The sequence below is a fragment of the Oryctolagus cuniculus genome, chromosome 16 (assembly GCF_051225735.1).
Source record: "Oryctolagus cuniculus isolate XC-2025 breed Fujian yellow rabbit chromosome 16, ASM5122573v1, whole genome shotgun sequence".
Classification (NCBI taxonomy): domain Eukaryota; kingdom Metazoa; phylum Chordata; class Mammalia; order Lagomorpha; family Leporidae; genus Oryctolagus; species Oryctolagus cuniculus.
The window spans coordinates 12,480,491-12,500,841 of NC_142882.1; the positions used below are offsets into that span (position 1 = coordinate 12,480,491).

The window sequence follows — 20,351 nt, forward strand, 5'->3', positions numbered from 1 at the left end:
GGGAAATACTTCTTGGAAAAGACCCAGGAGGCACAGGCAGTGAAAGCCAATATTAAATATTGGGATTGCATCAAATTGAGAAGTTCCTGTACTTCAAAAGAAACAGTCAGGGAAGTGAAGAGGCAACCGACAGAATGGGAAAAAATATTTGCAAACTATGCTATAGATAACGGATTAATAAAAAGAATCTACAAAGAAATCAAGAAACTCCACAACAACAAAACAAAACCCACTTGAGAGATGGTTCAAGGACTTCAGTAGACATTTTTCAAAAGAGGAAATTTAAATGGCTAACAGGCACATGAAAAAATGTCCAAGATCACTAGCAATCAGGGAAATGCAAATCAAAAAGCCGGCGCCGTGGCTCAATAGGCTAATCCTCCACCTTGCGGCGCCGGCACACCGGGTTCTAGTCCCGGTTGGGGCGCCGGATTCTGTCCCGGTTGCCCCTCTTCCAGGCCAGCTCTCTGCTATGGCCAGGGAGTGCAGTGGAGGATGGCCCAGGTGCTTGGGCCCTGCACCCCATGGGAGACCAGGAAAAGCACCTGGCTCCTGGCTCCTGCCAGGATCAGCGTGGTGCGCCGGCTGCAGCGGCGGCCATTGGAGGGTGAACCAACGGCAAAAGGAAGACCTTTCTCTCTGTCTCTCTCTCTCACTGTCCACTCTGCCTGTCAAAAAAAAAAAAAAAAAAAAACCACAATGAGGTTTCACCTCACTCCAGTTAGAATGGCTCACATACAGAAATCTACCAAGAACAGATGCTACTGAGGATGTGGAGAAAAAGGGACACTAACCCGCTGTTGGTGGGAATGCAAACTGGTTAAGCCACTATGGAAGTCAGTCTGGAGATTCCTCAGAAAGCTGAATATAACGCTACCATTCAACCCAGCCATCCCACTCCTTGGAGTTAACCCAAAGGAAATGAAATTGGCAAACAAAAATCTGTCTGCACATTAATGTATTGCACCTCACTTCACAACAGATGTGGAACCAACCCAAATGCCCATCAACAGTAGACTGGATAAAGAAATTATGGGATATGTACTCTACAGAATACTATACAGAATACTATACAATGAAACCCAGTCATTTGCAACAAAATGTAGGAATCTGGAAAACATTGTGCTGAGTGAAATAAGCCAATCCCAGAGGGACAAATATCATATGTTCTCCCTGATCAGTGACAGCTAACCAAGCACCAACAAGGAAACCTGTTGAAGTCAAAGGGACACTATGAGAAACAGTGACTTGATCAGCCCTTGTCCTGACTGTTGATGTACAATGTAATACTTTATCCATTTTAGTATTTTTTGTTCTAGTTAATACTAGTGGTTGAACTCTATAATTAACACACATTTAGTCTTAGGTATTGAAATTTAACTGAAAAGTGACCCCTGTTAAATATAAGAGTAGGAATAAGAGAGGGAGGAGATGTACAATCTGGGATATGCTCAATCGGACTTGCCCCAAATGGTAGAGTTAGAAACTTACCAGGGGATTCCATTACAATCCCATCAAGATTGCATGTACTGAGTCCATCTCACTAGTCCAAGTGATCAATTTCAGTTCACAATTGATCACACTGATAGGTCTAAGAGTCAAATGGATCACACAAACGAGACTAGTGTCTGTGAATACTAACTGATAGAATAAAAAAGGAAGAGAATGATCCAACATGAGAAGTGGGTTACACAGCAGACTCATAGAATGACAGATATCCTAAACAGCACTCTGGCCTCAGAATCAACCCTTAAGGCATTCAGTTCTGGCTGAAGATCCCATGAGAGTATTACAGGCATGGAAAGGCAAGACACTCTGGCAAAAAAAAAAAAAAAAAAAAAAAAGAGGACCTAAATGAAAGATCTCTGCAAGTGGGATCCCATTGGAAAGAACAGGGCCATCAAAGAAGGAGGCACCTTCCTCTGAAGGGAGGAGAAAACTTCCACTTTGACTATGACCTTGTCTGAATAAGATCGAAGTTGGCGAACTCAAAAGGCTTCCATAGCCTTGGCAACTCTTGACTAGATCCTAGGGAGATTACTGACGCCATAAACAAGGGTGTCAAATTGTTAAGTCAACAACAGGAGTCACTGTGTAATTCCTCCTCATGTGGGATCTCCGTCCTTAATGTGTTTTCCACTGTGAATTAATGCTAAAACTGTACTGAAAGAGTATTTTCACTTTATGTTCTGTGTGGGTGCGAACTGATAAAATCTTTACTTAATATATACTAAATTGATCTGTATATAAAGATAATTGAAAATGAATCTTGATTTGAATGGAATGGATAGGGAGCGGGAGATGGGAAGGGTGCAAGTGGGAGCAAAGGTATGGGGGGGGGAAGCCATTGTAATCCATAAACTGTATATTGGAAATTTATATTTACTAAATAAAAGTTTTTAAAAAATAGTAAGTTTGCCCTTCCATTTTCCCAAAGATATTTCTAATATATGCTTTGAACTTCCTGTGATCTTTTCCTGGGATGTGTTCTTCCTTGACCTTCTTTCATACTGATGGCTGTGTTTCTGTGTGTAATACATCTTTAAGCATCTTTTGCAGGGCTGGACAAGTGGTGATATATTCTTTCTATTTCTGTTTGATATGAAAGGTCTTGATTTCACCTTCATTCACAAATGAGAGCTTTGCAGGATATAATATTCTGGGCTGGCAGGTTTTTTTTTTCTCTTAATGCGTTGGCTGTATCTGGCCATTCCCTTGTATCCTGTAGGGTTTCTGATAAGAAGTCTGCTGTGAGTCTAATTGGAGATCCTCTGAGAGTAATCTGACATTTCTCTCTTGCACATTTTAGAATTTTTTCTTTATGTTTCATTGTGGTGAGTTTGATTACAATGTGTCATGGTGAGGATCTCTTTTGGTCATGTTTACTGGGGATTCTATGAGCTTCATGTACTTGTATGTCTCTGTCCCTCTTCATACTGTGGATGTTTTCAGTTAGTATCTCACTAAAAAGGCCTTCTAATCCTTTCTCTCTCTCCATGCCTTCACGAACTCCTTGAACACAAATGTTGGGTTTTTAAGTTCTAATCTGTAGATTCCCAAGAATATTTTTTAGATTTCTAATTTCCTCTCCTTTTCTTTGATTTGACTGTATACTTTCCTGTGCTCTGTCTTCGAAGTCTGATATTCTTTTTCTGCTTCACTGACTCTGTTTTTAAGGCTCTCAAATGCATTTGTCATTTGATCTATTGTATTCCTCATTTCATTTTACTTTCTCTTCAATATCACCATTTCTTGTTCTACTAGATTCTTCTCCTTTCATTTTGATTTCTCCTTAAGGTTTCATTTTTTTACTGTGTTTTTTTTTTAAAAGTTTGTATTTATATTTTATTTAATGAACATAAATTTCCAAAGTACAGCTTATGGATTACAATAGCTTCCCCCCACCATAACTTCCCTCCCACCCACTTGAGAGAGATTTTCTATTCTGTCCAGTAAGGATTTGTGTAGCTCAAGCATTTGTTTTTGAGAATTTCTAAATGTTTTTATGATAAATTTTTTGAAACCCATATCTTGCTTCCCTTCTATCTCATCATCTTCATAATCTTGAATTGGAGTATCATGTTCATTTGGGGGCATCATAATGTCTTCATTGTTCTTGTTTCCTCAGTTTCTGTGTTTGTTGCTTGGCATTGTGGAGATATTATTTGGTTTCTTCATTTTTTTTCCTTGCTGTGGTGGCTTTTCTCGTTATACTTTGACTCTAGATTAAGCATACTGTCTGCTTTTGGTGGATCTTTGGAGGCCTGTGATGGGTGTGGCCAAAGAGCTCTGTTCAGTTCTTCAGGGTTAAGGGTGTATCAAAGGTGACACACCCAGGTTTGGTGTGAGTTTCCAAGGCTATGGAAGCCTTTTGAGTTCACCGACTCTTATCTTGTTTAGACAAGGTCATAGTCAAAGTGGAGGTTCTCTCCTCCCTTCAGAGAAAGGTACCTCCTTCTTTGATGACCCGTTCTTTCCACTGGGATCTCACTCGTGGAGATCTTTCATTTAGTTTTTTTTTTTTTTTTTTTTCCCAGAGTGTCTTGGCTTTCCATGCCTGAAATACTCTCATGGGCTTTTCAGCTGGATCTGCATGCCTTTAGGACTGATTCTGAGGCCAGAGTGCTGTTTAGGACATCTGCCATTCTATGGGTCTGCTGTGTATCTCACTTCCCATGTTGGATGGTTCTCTCCCTTTTTTATTCTATCAGCTACTATTTGCAGACACTAATCTTGTTTATGTGCTCCCTTTGGCTCTTAGTCCTATCATTATGATCAATTGTGAACAGAAATTGATCACTTGGACTAGTGAGATGGCATTGGTACATGCCACCTTGATGGGATTGAATTGGAATCCCCTGTTATGTTTCTAACTCTACCGTTTGCGGTAAGTCAGCTTGAGCATGTCCCGAATTGCACATCTCTTCCCTCTCTTGTTCCCACTCTTTCATTAGTTTGCAAATATTTTTTCCCATTTTGTCAGTTGCCTCTTCACTTTCCTGACTGTTTCTTTTGAAGTTCAGAAACTTCTCAATTTTATGCAATTCCAAATGTTAATTTTGGTTTTAACTGCCTGTGTCAAACATTTTTAACACTTGGAAGATTGTAAAAAATTTGATGACAAAGCAAGATTGATTCGAGAATCTGGTATCTGGAGGCAGAACAAGATCTATGATTGCTCAAATTTTTTTGCCAGATGTGTAAGTTTTAGATAACACCAATGATATAGTTTATATCCAGAAGATTAAAATTATATATTCTTAATATTTCTAACCTATAATAGCTAACCAGAAGTATCTTGATACCTATTTATACCTAGTTATTAAGATATTATGAGTAAAGTATGCTACATGTTGGTACAAACCACAAAATGGATAGAGCATGAAGACATTGTGCAGTGAAAGGTGCCAATCAACAGAGGTTTATTTGAATCAATTTATATGAAGTCCCCACAACAGGCAAATCCATAGAGACACAAGGTAGGCAAGAGGATGGACTGAAGAATGGGGAGACAATGGGTATGGAAATTTGTGAGGTAACAGAAATGAGTTTTATCAGCAAGGATTTGTCAAGAAGTATCAAAAGCTTTATAAGGGAACATACTTCATGATCCAAGAATTTTCCCTAATTATTTTCATCAGAGAAATATGCAAATAAAATGATCATCAGTATAATACATATAGTTGCACAAAATGCATGGCATTCCAAATATCTAATATTGAGTAAACAAGTGAGGGTTATGCATACAAAATGACACTTGGTGGTCATGGAAACAATAACATAATGTCCATCAGTTATGAGGAAATACTTTCATAACATATAGCTTCATGTGGAAGTCTAATGACACATAGAATTGGCAGACTGTGCCCATAAAGGAATTTTCTACATCTAGGAATAGTAAATTTTGGGACATGACAAGTACACACATGATGGCAGGCTCTCTTTTGCATAGAATGGAGATGGACAGACATCTGCCAGTTGGAGAACAGAAAGTAGAATGCAGAATTTGGCCTCTACACTTGTCTCATGGGCTCCTGAACAAGCCAGGCCCTGACTTTTCCCATATAGAATACCAGTGATTAAGGATTGCCCCTTATTTTCAGGATATGATGCCCAAAAGACTTCTATGGAGTAGATTTCAAATGTTGTTATATGGGGGGACAGGCTGTATTTTGGGTGGTGGACTTCAGGCTTGAACAGCTTCTCTACCAGACACACTTGTTAGCAATGACACCCAGTGTGAGTGCCTTGGACCTAACACTGACTTCAGGCCCTTCTCTATTCCATGTGTCTGCTGGTGCAGGCAGGTGGTGGTGGCAGGTATGGGAGCTGGAGTTCCATTAGTCTCACTCATTTTAAGATTTTCAGAAGATGATCAGCAGATGAGAACAATAGAGTGGTACAGAATATGTCTATCTGTCTCTGATTGAATGGAGAGCAAAATAAAATGGAAAGAGAAGGTGGTAAAAGGAAAAAGAAGGGAAGGACCTCCATCCTTCATTGATCTGCTTTCTTGCTACTTCTGTGTACAGTTTTTAGAATTCTTAAGCAGGTTAACCAGTGAAAGCACACACTTAAGTGCAGTCTGAACAATAGTTAACACATAACTTGATGTTGAACTTACCAATTAACTGCATAAAAATACAAGAAAGATTCTCACCATATATGATTAAGTGATTTAGAATGTATACAGAAATATATGTAGTATCTATAAGTTTCTGTGTATGTGTGTGTGTACTTCTGTCTTCTTAGTTTGCTTCTTTCTCCATGTATTAATTTTTTTTCCTACCATTTACTCAGCTGCTGGTACAAACTTTTTTTTTTTTCATTTTATTTTTATTATTTTTTTTTATCTTTTATTTAATGAATATAAATTTCCAAAGTACGTCTCATGGGTTACAATGGCTTTCCCCCCCATACCGTCCCTCCCACCCACCACCCTCCCCTTTCCCACTCCCTCTCCCCTTCCATTCACATCAAGATTCATTTTCGATTATCTTAGTATACAGAAGATCAGCTTAGTATACCTTAAGTAAGGATTTCAACAGTTTGTTCCCACACAGAAACATAAAGTGAAAAATAATAGATGATTTTTTTTAAATGATGATGAAATCAGATCAGACCTATTGTCATGTTTAATCCCAGTGAGAATCAAGTTGGGAATTGATAATTTCTTCTTCTTTTTTTTTTTTTTTTTTTTTACAGAAGATCAGTTTAGTATACATTAAGTAAAGATTTCAACAGTTTGCACCCCCATAGAAACACAAAGTGAAATATACTGTTTGAGTACTCGTTATAGCATTAAGCCTCAGTGTACAGCACATTAAGGACAGAGATCCTACATGAGGAGTAAGTGCACAGTGACTCCTGTTGTTGACTTTACAAATTGACACTCCTGTTTATGGCATCAGTAATCTCCCTATGCACCAGTCATGAGTTTCCAAGGCTATGGAAGCCCCTTGAGTTCTCCGACTCTTATCTTGTTTAGACAAGGTCATAGTCAAAGTGGAGGTTCTCTCCTCCCTTCAGAGAAAGGCACCTCCCTCTTTGAAGACCTGTTCTTTCCACTGGGATCTCACTCACAGAGATCTTTTTGCCAGAGTGTCTTGGCTTTCCATGCCTGAAATACTCTCATGGGCTTTTCAGCCAGATCCGAGTGCCTTTAGGGCTGATTCTGAGGTGCTGGTACAAACTTGCACATCTGATAGATATTGGCTGAGGATGAGGACGTGTATGAGGAACATCATATTTTATGCCTACATGTGAAATGAGAATTGAATGCATATTTAAAAGTTTCATACTTCATCTCCTCTCAGCTCTCTTTGTTTCTAATTCATCTCATGGGCCTACAATTTCTTGAATGCAGTAGGCCATTCTATCATCTGCATTGGTGACCAAGGCTTGGTCATGTACACTCTTGCAGGGAAGTTCTCCAATTTTAGCCAGCAACCCAAGGTCCAGAGGAAAATCCACACACTATGGATATCATAGTGTGTCATATGATGCCTTGATCGTGGAAGGATACATCACCCCCAGAATTGTTTGCAAATTGGCTTTTCCTTGGAAGTTACTGAAGCTATAGAAAGGCATAATTGGAAAGAAAGAGCACTCAAATGAGAGGTGGGAGGTGCATGTGTACTCAGCAGTCCTTATTTTTCCTCACCCTCCCTATCCTCTAGGTGTCTTTTGGTTGAAATACATTTTTTTTTTGGTGGCCACCATCTCATGAGTTCAAATGGTGAGAAATTATTTGTCCATGTACCCTTCCAGCAAATCATGGAGTATTTTATTCAGTGTAGGCATATGATATAGTTCAAGGGTGCCTAGGATGTGACTTCTTGTTTAACCTATCTCACAAAGGTTTGGTTGCAAGTTTATGGAAGCTAATCATAGTACTTCAATAACATAACAGAGAGGCCGGCACTGTGGCTCACTTGGTTAATCCACTGCCTGTGGCACTGGTATCCCATATGGGTGCCAATTCTAGTCCCGGTTGCACTTCTTCCAGTCCAGCTCTCTGCTGTAGCCCAGGATTGCAGTGGAGGATGGCTGAAGTGCTTTGGCCCTGCACCCCCACGGGAGACCAGGAAGAAGCACCTGGATCCTGGCTTTGGATCAGTGCAGTGCTGGCCGTGGTGGCCATTTGGGGGGGTGAACCAACAGAAGGAAGACCTTTCTCTCTGTCTCTCTCTCTCTGTCTATAACTCTACCTGGATGGAAATGTTACTATGATTTTTGTGTAGGTTGGACAAATGACAAGTATGTACATACAGGGAGAGTTTTTTTTTTTAAATTCTATTCAAGTTCAAAAAATGAAATTCAAGCTACTTTTTTTTGTTCAAAAAATACAAATGCACACATAGATTATTCAGAATTCACAATTTCTGTTTTTATGCACCTTGTATCATCTGGTAGGCCCAAGCTTACAAAAATGTATACATTATATAAGTGCAATTCTTTGTATACATATTACTTAAGTTATTTTCTGTCTCTACCATTGGACTATTTTATGAGAATGGCATTTCTTTCATATTACAAGAATCAGGGTATGACCAAAAAGAAAACTTCCAAATCTTCTGACTATATTTAAATTATCTATATTGTGAGCTAACCCTTGTCTTCTGGGTCACATGTTACCTAATGTAGTGTATATTAGAAATATATCTTTGTAATCCATTGACAAATTCATTTCTTTTCTAAAAACTGACTAAATAAGAACACAGGGTATTTCTAATCCTATTGCTATACGTACAAATAGAAATTAGATGGTGATATGAATTTTCTGTGATTAATTGTTACGGATGGTTATTTGCCTTTTTCTTATACTTTAATTTCTCCAGCTAATTTATTTAATGTGTTTGTCCCATGTACAGGCATATATGAGTCCTAAATATATTGTACATGTTAGTGATGTATTCCGATAATAAAGGGATAAAATCCAGACAAATCCATCTATCACTGAGGAAGAAAAGGCATGCTCAGAATATAGTTATATTGCTTTCAAGATGAGCACAATAATTTCCTCTGCAAATGTGCACATACTATGTGGTGATTTAAAGAGTCTTGTCACTGTACACATTGTGGAAAAGTGCTTCTTCACATGAGGAAGGTGTGGTTCGTGGAAGCCACATGAGGCATTGCTGTGGATGAGGCAGTCCCCATGCTGCTCTATGTTGTTCTGTGCACATATATGCTCACATTTCATATGCCCAGTGTTTAAGGAGAGTGACTTACTGCTCTTAGCATGCAAGAAAACATGCATGATCTCCATGGGCTCTGTACGCTTTGCAATTTCAACTGATGAGGCATGAACTTTGGATGTAGCATCATCAGGACAGTGGTATTTTCCTCATTTTCTCCCCATGTCTCTGAGGAGCACAATCCCTTCTCTCAGAACCCAATGTTATATGTTTACTCTGAGACTAATGTAAATCTTTACTGCATTGATATCTTACAACTTTGGGTTTCATGCGCTCTGTATTACCGTGGAAATAAAATAAATTTACAGCCCAGAACCCTCCAAAGCTACTGTGTTCTTGTTTTGGCAGTGATATTTCCTGATAGAGGTTTGTTTGAAATGGTCCTTCCATTATGAATCTCTGAGATGCTAATGCAGACCATTGGAGGCAGCAGAAATGGCTCAAGTAGTTGGATTTCTGTATGTAGATGGGGAACCTTGATTGAGTTCCTGGCTCTTGCTGTCTGGTTAAGGCCAATTGGGCTTATTCTATGAAGATCTTCCAATGAGTTTGTTTTCATTCATTTATTTGTTTACTTATTTTTAAAGGAAAGAGTGAATTGGAGGAAGCCTGACAGACTGGAGGGAAAGGCACAGAAGGAAAAGAAGGAGGAGAATATAAGAGAGAGAGAGAGAGAGAGAGAGAGAGAGAGAGGAGATATTGAGACAGAGAGAGAGAGAGAGAGAGAGAGAGAGAGAGAGAGGATATATATATATATATATATAGAGAGAGAGAGAGAGAGAGAGAGAGAGATCAGGAGATGGAGAGAAAGAGAGCCACATGTTCGGGAACAGGCCCTCCAAAAATTTTCCTGGGGGATGGGCAGGGAAGTAGGAGCAGTGATTCCCATTAGGAAAGGGGTGGAGCTGACACTGGTCGTTTGGCCATGTGGTCACCTGGCTTCCAGCAATGTCAGTGGGGGCTAGAGCCTAGGAAGGTGTCCAGGTGTAGCTCAAGCCATAGATAAGAATATGGCATTTTACTGACATTCCCCCCTTGTGTTTTTTATAAAGTAAGGGTTGCATGGGATTATATTCACCCCAAAAGACCAGGAAGGGTAGAGGGGTGATGTTCAGTGTTTAAAGCTACTTTCTGCTAACATGGAGCAATGAGGTTCTCTTTGCTACATGGAGTGATGTCTCAAGCCACTGTCTCCTGGGTGGGGAGCTGAGTATATCCCTGTAGCAGCATTTGGTTGACCACCTGGATGGTGAAGGCCTTGATTCGTTCCGTTATCACTTCCTGTAAACACTGTAAACATTATCATTTCCAGTAAATAGCAGGAAGTTAGTAAAATGCCACAATCTTATCTATGGATTGATCTACACCTGGACACCTTCCTAGGCTCTAGCCCCTGCTGACATTGCTGGAACCCAGGTGACCACATGGCCCAACCACCAGACACAGACATGGTAGAATAAAAGACAGGGTGAGAATAGCAACTAACGATCCTAAGAGTGGCATTAACCAAGTAATGCGAGGATCTCATAGAGGAGAGGAAATGAGGGGGTGTGCCTCTGGACCCTTGGGAGGACTTTGATGGATATGGTTTAAAGCTGATTCCAGCCAAGACTTGGAGAAAAGCCACTCATCTTTTTTGGGTAGAGGGGTTTTTCTGTAGAGAAATTCTGAAAAATCATGCAACATTAAGTGGGTTAGAGAACCATCAATACACACAGGCCAGGAGTAGAGCCATTGATATTAGAGTAGAGGTTATGATTACAAAGGAATGAGGCCCCAGATGAGCTAGATATGATCTAGAACAAAAGAACAAAAGACAAAAGTTCTCATTATTGGAGAACCTAAGAAAGGTGCTTTCAAAGCCACACACGAGTTCTCCAATTTGGAGGCAAATAGAAACTGACAGAAGGGGCCTGATAATAATCTGGTGGGTTTTAAGGCCTTGTCAGTTATGAGGTCCAGACCTATCTCTTCCCATGGGGTACATCCTAAGGGAGGTGTGAACCTCCTTGGGAAGGCATCCTGTTGACTTCCATTACCTACTTGGCCTGAGAGGAGAGCTGGCCAGGTAAAGGCAGGTGGCATCTCTAACAAGAAATTTACAGTTCTGCCTGCAATATTACTGACCTTACTTGGCCATTCCCTCAGCAGTGGTGGTTACTCTGGAAGCTGGACTGAGTGAAGGGCTTTCAGCTTAGAGCCAGAAAGATCTGTGGTTCTGACCTGGGTGTTCTTTGACTCCAAGACAGTTTCATTTCCAGTGATCCAACTCTTGGCTGGCAGAGCTGCCAGGGCTCTTCATAAGCTGACTTATGCTGAAGCCCTGGATTTCCACATTGAAAGCCACTGCAGTGAACAGGCCTGTTGGGTCTCTTTGAGGGCAGATCCCTGTAGAGAGCTGCCTTTAATAGGCCTGCCACCTATGTGTGGTGGAATGAGAAAGCCATGGCAAAATGGCCACTGGCAGGTGAGTGTCAGTTATTCAGGAATGGGTTCGAAACCCACCTGGCAATGGAGCCCGCCTGGCTTCAGGCTGTGATTGGTTAGGGCATAGATGCCCCTTGACCGGATTGGCTGCCTCAGCTATATAAGCTGCTGTACCAACTGAAATAAATGGGTCTGTGGGCTGCTTGCCTCTGGCCCGCTTCCACCCGACTCCTGGTATCTGTGTGGTGACTCTGCACTTGTTGCTCACACTGGACTCCTCCTCAGAATGAATCCACAGCAACACCTATGTTTACATTGCTTCTAATACCTAGCTTTCTTCTGCTCCTGGCTTTTGTTAAAGCAGACCAGAGGATGAAAGTCAAGGGGTGCTCAAGTCCCATCTCTAGTCTTCATTAGGTGAAACTAGAAGTCTATAGTCACAGGCAGGTTCTGGTAGTGGTTTTTTTCTGAGGCAGACAATGCACATGAGGAAAGCTATGTCCTCACTTTAAATTTTTTTCTCCCATTGTTTGGTCTGTTTACTGTGTCATGTCGAGGTAAACCTAGCTGTGAAATCAATCTAAGCTCTCATTTTTGACTATTCTATTATTACAGAAAATGTTAGTCATCCCTCTTATAAGATCTAAATTCAAATTGTGCATCTTAGAGAATCCTTCAGTATAGAGTCAGTTTCCCACCTTGAAGAAAATAGAGAAATAAGGGAAGAAGTCAGGCTTAGAATAGAGAAATGAGGGAGCAAGTCCCAGATCACTTACTGACAATAGCAATATCAAATAAAAACTTAGAAAGGTATTTCAACCGTTAGATAACAACTTAGGAAAACATTTACCAGAAGGTCTAATGCCTTCTATGAATTCTAAGAATACATGTGACAACTAACTGAGCACCAAAAAGGAAACCTGTTAAAGTGAAATGAACACTATGAGAAACAGTGACTTGATCAGCCCTCACCCTGACTGTTGATGAGCAACTTAATATGTTATCCCTCTTAGTATTTTTTTTGTTTGTTCTACTTAATACTTTTGGTTGAATACTGTAATCAATACACAATTCTTCTTAAGTGCTGAAACTTAACTGAAAAGTGATTGCTGTTAAATATAAGAGCAGGAATAAGAGAGGGAAGAGATGTGCAATCCAGGACATGCTCAAGCTGACTTACCTCAAATGGTAGAGTTAGCAACATACCAGGGGATTCCAATTCAATCCCATCAAGGTGACATGTACCAATGTCATCTCACTAGTCCACATGATCAATTTCTATTCACAATTGATCATGATGATAGGACTAAGAAACAAAGGGATCACATAAACAAGACTAGTGTCTGCAAATAGTAGCTGATAGAATAAAAAAGGGAGAGAACCATCCAACATGGGAAGTGAGATACACAGCAGACCCATAGAATGGCAGATGCCCTAAACAGCACTCTGGCCTCAGAAACAGCCCTTAAGGCATGCGGATCCAGCTGAAAAGCCCATGAGAGTATTTCAGACATGGAAAGCCAAGACACTCTGGGGGAAAAAAACCTAAATGAAAGATCTCTACTAGTGAGATCCCAGTGGAAAGAACTGGTCATCAAAGAAGGAGGTACCTTTCTCTGAAGGGAGGAGAGAACTTCCACTTTGACCATGGCCTTGTCTAAATATGATCAGAGTCAGTGAACTCAGGGGGCTTCCATAGCCTTGGCAGCTCATGACAAGTGGCTAGGGTGATTACAGAAGCCATAAACAAGAGTTTAATTTGTTAAGTCAACAACAGGAGTCACTGTGCACTTATTCCTCATATAGGATCTCTGTCCTTAGTGTGCTGTACATTGAGATTTAATGCTATAACTATTACTCAAACAGTATTTTTCACTTTACGTTTCTGTGTGGGAGCCAACTGCTGAAATCTTTACGTAATGTATGCTAAACTGATCTTCTGTATATAAAGAGAATCGAAAATGAATCAATGTGAATGGAAGGGGAGAGAGAGCGGGAAAGGGGAGGATTGCGGGTGGGAGGGACGTTATGGGGGGAAGCCATTGTAATCCATAAGCTGTACTTTGGAAATTCATATTCATTAAATAAAAGTTAAAAAAAAAAGAATACATGTATTTGGAAACATCTCTAAAGTATCGAACATGGTGTAGCTTGTTTAAGCAGCAAACTCAAGCACAAACATATAAAAATGTTTTTAGTTTCTTTGTACTAGCAGATTTAAATCATCTGAAACAGAGATTCAGGTCACATGGATCAAAATGTATCTTTGATGAAATTTAGCAGTTTAAATCGATGAGCAATCTTTTTATCTATAAGGCAATTAAAACAAAGCTCTTAATAAATCTTCCCATATAGACATACAATATGTGCACACATGTAACATACAAGGTAGAACAATAAAGCAGTTTCATTAATAGCTTCTTGAAATCTTTAGGTCTTTTTTATTACCATATATAAAACTGTAGATGTCAAAAGATTAAATTGCCACATTAAAAGTTATAACCTCATTAACCAACAAGAGGCACTTGCTTACTCCATTGTTTTTGAAAGCACCTGTAGTATTTTACAGAACAGTTAACCCTTTAGGCCTCTGGGCCTTTCTCATTAAGATAACCATCACGTCTAGTAACACAAAATCATTAGACTTTTTAACTTTCAGACATTTATATCAGCAGCATTTTATATTATCAAAACTTAAAATTTAGCACCACTTCACATATTGACAGTACTTTTGATATAATCCAAATAGCCAACAGACACATGAAAAAATGTTCAAGATCACTAGCCATCAGTGAAATGCAAATCTAAACCACAATGAGATTTCACCTCACCCCAGTTAGAATGGCTCTCATACAGAAATTAACAAACAACAAATGCTGGTGCGATTGTGGGGAAAAAGGAAACCTAATCCACTGTTGGTGGAATGTAGACTTGGAAAACCATTATAGAAGGCAGTTTGGAGACATGTCAGAAATCTGAATGTAGTCCTACCATATGAGCTAGCCATCCCACTCCTGGGAATTTACCCAAGGGAAATGAAATCAGCATATGCAAGAGTTATCTGCATTCCCATGTTTATTGCAGCTCAATTTATAATAGCTAAGACATGGAATCAACATGAATGTCCATCAACTAAGACTGGGTAAAGCAATTTTGGGATATGTACTCTATGGAATACTATACAGTGGTAAAAAAGGTGAAATCTGATCATTTGCAACAAAATGGATGAATCTGGAAAACATCATACTTAGAGAGAAATAAGCCAGTCTCAAAGGGTAAAAACCATATGTTCTCCATGATCTGTGATAACTAACAGAGCACCTAAAATGAAAGCTATATAAATCAAACTGTCACTATGAGAAGCAATGACTTAAACAACCTTTGTCTTATCTGTTGAGGAACAGTTTTTAATTATTTTTAATTATTTTTATTTTTTCCTACTTAATAACATTGGTTGAACTCTTTCTTTAACATAGAATTAATCATATGTGTATAAAGTCAATTGAAAGTAGATCCCTATAAAAATAAAGGTGGGAATAAGAGAGAGAGGAACTGTATAGTTTTGCATACATCCCCATGGACTTACTTCTAAGGGTAAACCTAAAATCTCACTCTGATACTCCAAATCCCATGAAACTGGGTGGTAATAATGCCATCTTACATGTTAAAGTGATCATATTATGTTTAATTGATCATATAGATAGGATTAACTGTCAGAGGGATTATATAAATATGATCAAGTGTTTGGTAATAACAATAGAGAGAATTAAAATGGAGAGAATGTTACAACATGGGGAGCAGTCCACACAAAAGACTTATAGAATGACAGGTGTCCTAAGCAGCAAACAGTGTGTATATTTTCAGGGATAGCCCTATCATATAAAATGGCATTGGTATTTATAACTTGCTGGTCAGCTCTGTTTCCGTTTTAAATATCACTCTTATTTTTTATTAAACTATTTCTAGATGGCATTGTGTTTTTTGAGAGGTAGAGAGAAATGGAGAGAGAGATGGCTGAGAAACCAACCTTTCACTGCTTCACATCTCAGTGCCCACAGTAGCTGAGCCTGAACTGAGGCCAGGGCCAGGAGCCAGGAAAATACTGACTGAAAGGGACCCAATATCTCTGAGTCATCACCACTCACTGAAAGGGTTTATTTCCTGGGAATCTGGGGTCAGGGGTCAGAACCAAATTACAAACCCAAAGAGTTTCATGTGGAACAAGGTGATTATTTTGGTAAATAAATCCACTTTATTGCAGAATCTATAGCAGAAGCAGCAAGAAACTTAAAAATTTAATAGAAAAAAGATCTGACTTTATACTAGAAACAGAAGTTGTACATAGGAAAAAAGCTGACAAAGACATACAAGAGTTTTATCACCAAATTAGGAAATGTTTTTGAAGGATATTTAAAAAGCAACATAATATTAATATATTGGATGACAGAATTTTATAAAGATGTCATAGCTCCCCCAGATTGAACCTATAAATTTAACTCAGCAAAATACCAAAAAAGATTTTTAGTGGAACTCGACGAACTGAAACTAAAGTTAGTATAGAAGTCCAAAAACAGATAGTACAATTCTAAAAATGAACAAAGGTACACACCCTTCTACATATCAAAACTTTTTATTACACCACAGTAAGTAAGAGTGTGGCATTGGCTCAGAATTGGTTTGATCAGTGGAAAAGGACAAACTGAGGACATATCCATGCATATATGGAAACTGTACAATCATGGAACAACGTGATCTTAATTGCTGGACTCATTGCCTAAACAACAACGGTTTTTAGTTTTGCTTATTTTACAGTGTTAGAATTCAACTTCCTTTTGATTACAAAGTTGAAAATGTGAAGAAATGCATGAGAAAAATTTCAGGATCCCCTAGAACTGCGTTGGTTCTTTAAAGCTTTCAAAGAATTTTTATCAGGTTTTATGAGAATAATGTAGCACTTGGGGAGGAAGATGCAGCCCAGGAGCCCTGCACTGGAGGCCAAGATGGAGAAGATCTCCACAGCCACCATGACCTTCCCCTTGGTGCTGTGGTAGACAGGCAGGAAGGTCACCCAGACACTGCAGAACACCAGCATGCTGAAGGTCAGGAACTTGGCTTCATTGAATGCGTCAGGCAGATTCCTGGCTAGGAAAGCCACAGTGAAGCTGGCCAGGGCCAAGGAGCCCAGGTAGCCCAGGACACAGTAGAAGGCAGTGACTGAGCCCTTACTGCACACCAGGATGATGTGGTTAGGCTCAGAATGTGCATCTAACTCAATAAATGGAGGAGAAATTCCCAACCAGATGACACAGAGAGCCACTTGGATCAAGGAGCAGATGGGAATGATGAAGTTAGAAGCTCCTGATACCAGCAATCGCCTGATAGTTCTTCCAGGTTTTGTAAATTTGAAGGCAAGAATCACAGTGATGGTCTTGGCCAGCACGGTGGAAACAGCCACTGTGAACACAAGGCCAAATGCTATTTGCTGGAGAAGGCAGGTGGCTGTGTTTGGACGGCCAATGAAGAGTAAGGAGCAGAGGAAGCACAGGAGGAGGGTGATGAGCAGGATGTAGCTGAGGGTCCTGTTATTGGCCTTGACGATGGGAGTGTCTCGGTGCTTCACAAAGACCCAGAGGACGGCAGCTGTGAGGACAGAGAAGGACAGAGCCACGGAGGCAAGAGCCATCCCCAGGGCATCCTCAAAGGCTAAGAATGTCACCAGCTTGGGGAGGCAGTGGTTTCTCTCCATGTTTGGGTACTCATGATCTGCACACGGGATGCACTGCTCTGCATCTGCGGAGAAAAGGAAGACTGTTTCCACTTCACAATTTACTCCTTTTTCCCTGTTAAGGAAAATGGTCCCCTTTGCAATGTCATGGTGAGTCCAGCCTGCTCTAATGTGTACCAGGACACACTAAAGTATATTTCTGCACTCCTGACCCAGAGAGAATGCTCATCTCTAGGTGTAGGAAGCTCACTGAAACAAGCTCCTTAGCACATGGGGCTCTGGGGACTCATTTTGTCACTCAGAGATATTTCTTTCAGTGTTTTATTTTCTCAAAGTGATGTAGTTCCTGTATTTCATATGGGCATAGATTCTTCCAAACCCTCTTCTCTACTGTCCCTAGTGTTTTTCTCTGGAGAAGCTTGTGTTCACATGGGTTAAAATATTTGTCTGGGGTTACCAGGTTTAAGGTTTTTTTTTAATACTCAAATGTAGATGACCTATTTAAAATATCTATCCCTCCTAGGACTTCCATACATCAGTCAATACTCTAATTTCCTGCATGGACTCATCACTCTTTCCATATAAATGTTGATATGCTGTGATTGCATAGAAAAGAATTATTGCTATTAGTTTTTTTAAAGTTTTTTTTTTTAATTTTTTGACAGGCAGAGTGGACAGTGAGAGAGAGAGACAGAGAGAAAGGTCTTCCTTTGCCGTTGGTTCACCCTCCAATGGCCACTGCGGCCAGCGCACTGTGGCCAGCGCACTGCGCTGATCCGATGGCAGGAGCCAGGTACTTATCCTGGTCTCCCATGGGGTGCAGGGCCCAAGGACTCAGGCCATCCTCCACTGCACTCCCTGGCCACAGCAGAGAGCTGGCCTGGAAGAGGGGCAACCGGGACAGAATCCGGCACCCGGATCGGGACTAGAACCCAGTGTGCTGGTGCCACAAGGCGGAGGATTAGACTAGTGAGCCGCGGCGCTGCCACTACTAGTTTTTTAATGGTTATATGGGAGTGATATTTTCATCACAGTATTGAAAGAGAACTTTCCACTCCTTTTCACTGAGAGCATGGCTTGTTCATCATTTTAGTCATGTGAACACCACATGGACACCACATTGTCTCTGTTGAAGTAATACACTTCTGCAGCAGCAGCATGAAGGAAGTCATTAAGAACAGGCCAGTTGGTGACCATGTCTCTCTCTCAATCATATGTCAATTTAATAAACAAAAGTAGATTCAGTGTTGTGGCATGATATGTAAAGCCACCAGCTGCAATGCCAGCATCCCTTATGGACATTGTTTTGTGTTCCAGTAATCCATTTCCAATCCAGCTCCCTGCTAATGGCCTGGAAAAAGCCGCAGAAGATGGCCCAAGTACTTGGGTCCCCTGAACCCATGTGGGAGACCCAAATGAACCTGGCTGCTGGCATCTGCCTTGCCAAACCTGGTCAATTGTGCATGTCTGGGGCTTGAATAAGTAGATGGAATCTCTCTCTCTCTCTCTCTCTCTCTCTCTCTCTCTCTCTCTCCTCTGTAACTCTTTGAAATTAAAAAAATATTTTTTAAAAGAAAGGAAATGATATTAGTTGGTCCACACTTGTAGTAAAGTGCTACTCAGGTTTTAAGTTGGTAATCATACAAGCTTCATGGACTGGAGGACTGGAGGTGTTATGTAGTTGCATAGTTATTAGGATGTTTTGTCTGTATATTTCACTCTTATTTTCTCTTATTCTAGTATAGAAAACAAAAGGACAAAGGGAGGCACTCATTATGTGTACTACACAGCACGCACTATGTAAAAGACCCAGCACAGAAAGTAATACAGTATTCCCATCACAATTCCTGTGAAGTAGCTCCCTGTTTCTCAGTTGTGTATGGAAAAGTTTTGATTTCAAGATTTCTAGAAATCCTTAGGGAGCCTTAACAAATGCTCATCTGATATTTTTTGTTCAGACATTAGTAGGCCTACTAGAAGATCTCAGATTGAGACAGCCTCATCTAGCACTGGATGGAAAAGAAGGATATCAGAGAGAATCAGTGTCAGTGTTGAGCTAGAGAGGATGAGCACCACCAGACTACTGAGATGGCGAGAGTGAGCATACAACAAGTGTATGGAAAGAGTGAGTGAAAGTGTACATAGAGAACAATGGGGCACTCTTATCCCATTATAAAGATTCTTGGTTTCCTTTTTACCTAGAAATAGTTAAGATGGTGGAGTTTTCATAGTGAGTTATATGTTTTCTACCTGTATGATTGGAAATGTCTCTTTCTGGACAAATAACACAAATATAGCAGCAGACAGCTCTTCCTTCCTGTGGCATTTTCCTGAACCCTGGACCACACCTCTGGCTACATAAAGACTGAGGAGTCTGAGGGGGAAAGAGAAGCGATGGTCATTGTTTTGCACATCATTAGGCACTGTGATAAGATGTCTCTATTTGCCCCATCACTCTGAAGGTCATCACTGTCTTCCCCATTCTCTGTCTTGTTGATTTTTTCATACATCCAATTTGTAGTTTCTATGATGCTCATTCCAGGTTTGTCAATTGTCTACCAAACATTATGAGGGTACCTGATTGCTGTAATTTTGTTCATCACCAGATCTATTCTTCTAGGCCTTTGTTTCTTTCTACTACATTTCTTCTTCTGAAATCTTTAACATTCATATCATTATTCTGTAATGTGTATATTTGAGACTGAGTATTCAGAAAAAGACAAGGCCACAGAGAAATGATGAGCAAATGTTATAAAAATATGGATTGTGTATCTAATCCTCTTCTGGACTTCTAGATTCAGGAAAAGTATCAATTTCAAGAAACTAAGAATGCATTTTGGGCATAAAGCATGATAGTTACACAAATCACCCACAAAATTCCCTGGGGGATTTCAACAGTAGAATGATGATAAAACATTTGACCACAGCTGTGAGATGCTATGCAGAAAAGAAACTGCACTTATTGGCAACCACAATGACAATGAAAATGAGAATGTTTT

At 40.1% G+C, this 20,351-nt stretch overlaps 2 protein-coding genes across 2 annotated transcripts in view; both read right to left on the reverse strand.

Moving 5' to 3' along the window:
* The window catches only part of LOC149121485 (vomeronasal type-2 receptor 116-like), a 60,473-nt gene extending 44,075 nt beyond the window's left edge, over window positions 1–16,398 (reverse strand). The window contains exon 1 of the mRNA XM_089315533.1: window positions 16,362–16,398. Coding sequence (XP_089171659.1) covers window positions 16,362–16,398 — 37 coding nt within the window. The remainder of the gene's footprint in view (window positions 1–16,361) is intronic.
* Window positions 16,399–16,503: 105 nt separating this feature from the next.
* LOC149121486 (vomeronasal type-2 receptor 116-like) overlaps window positions 16,504–20,351 on the reverse strand; it is a 37,509-nt gene continuing 33,661 nt past the window's right edge. Inside the window, exons 6-7 of the mRNA XM_089315534.1 lie at window positions 19,603–19,726; window positions 16,504–17,417 (exon numbers count right to left, since the gene is read on the reverse strand). Of these exons, the coding sequence (XP_089171660.1) occupies window positions 16,504–17,417; window positions 19,603–19,726 (1,038 nt within the window). The remainder of the gene's footprint in view (window positions 17,418–19,602; window positions 19,727–20,351) is intronic.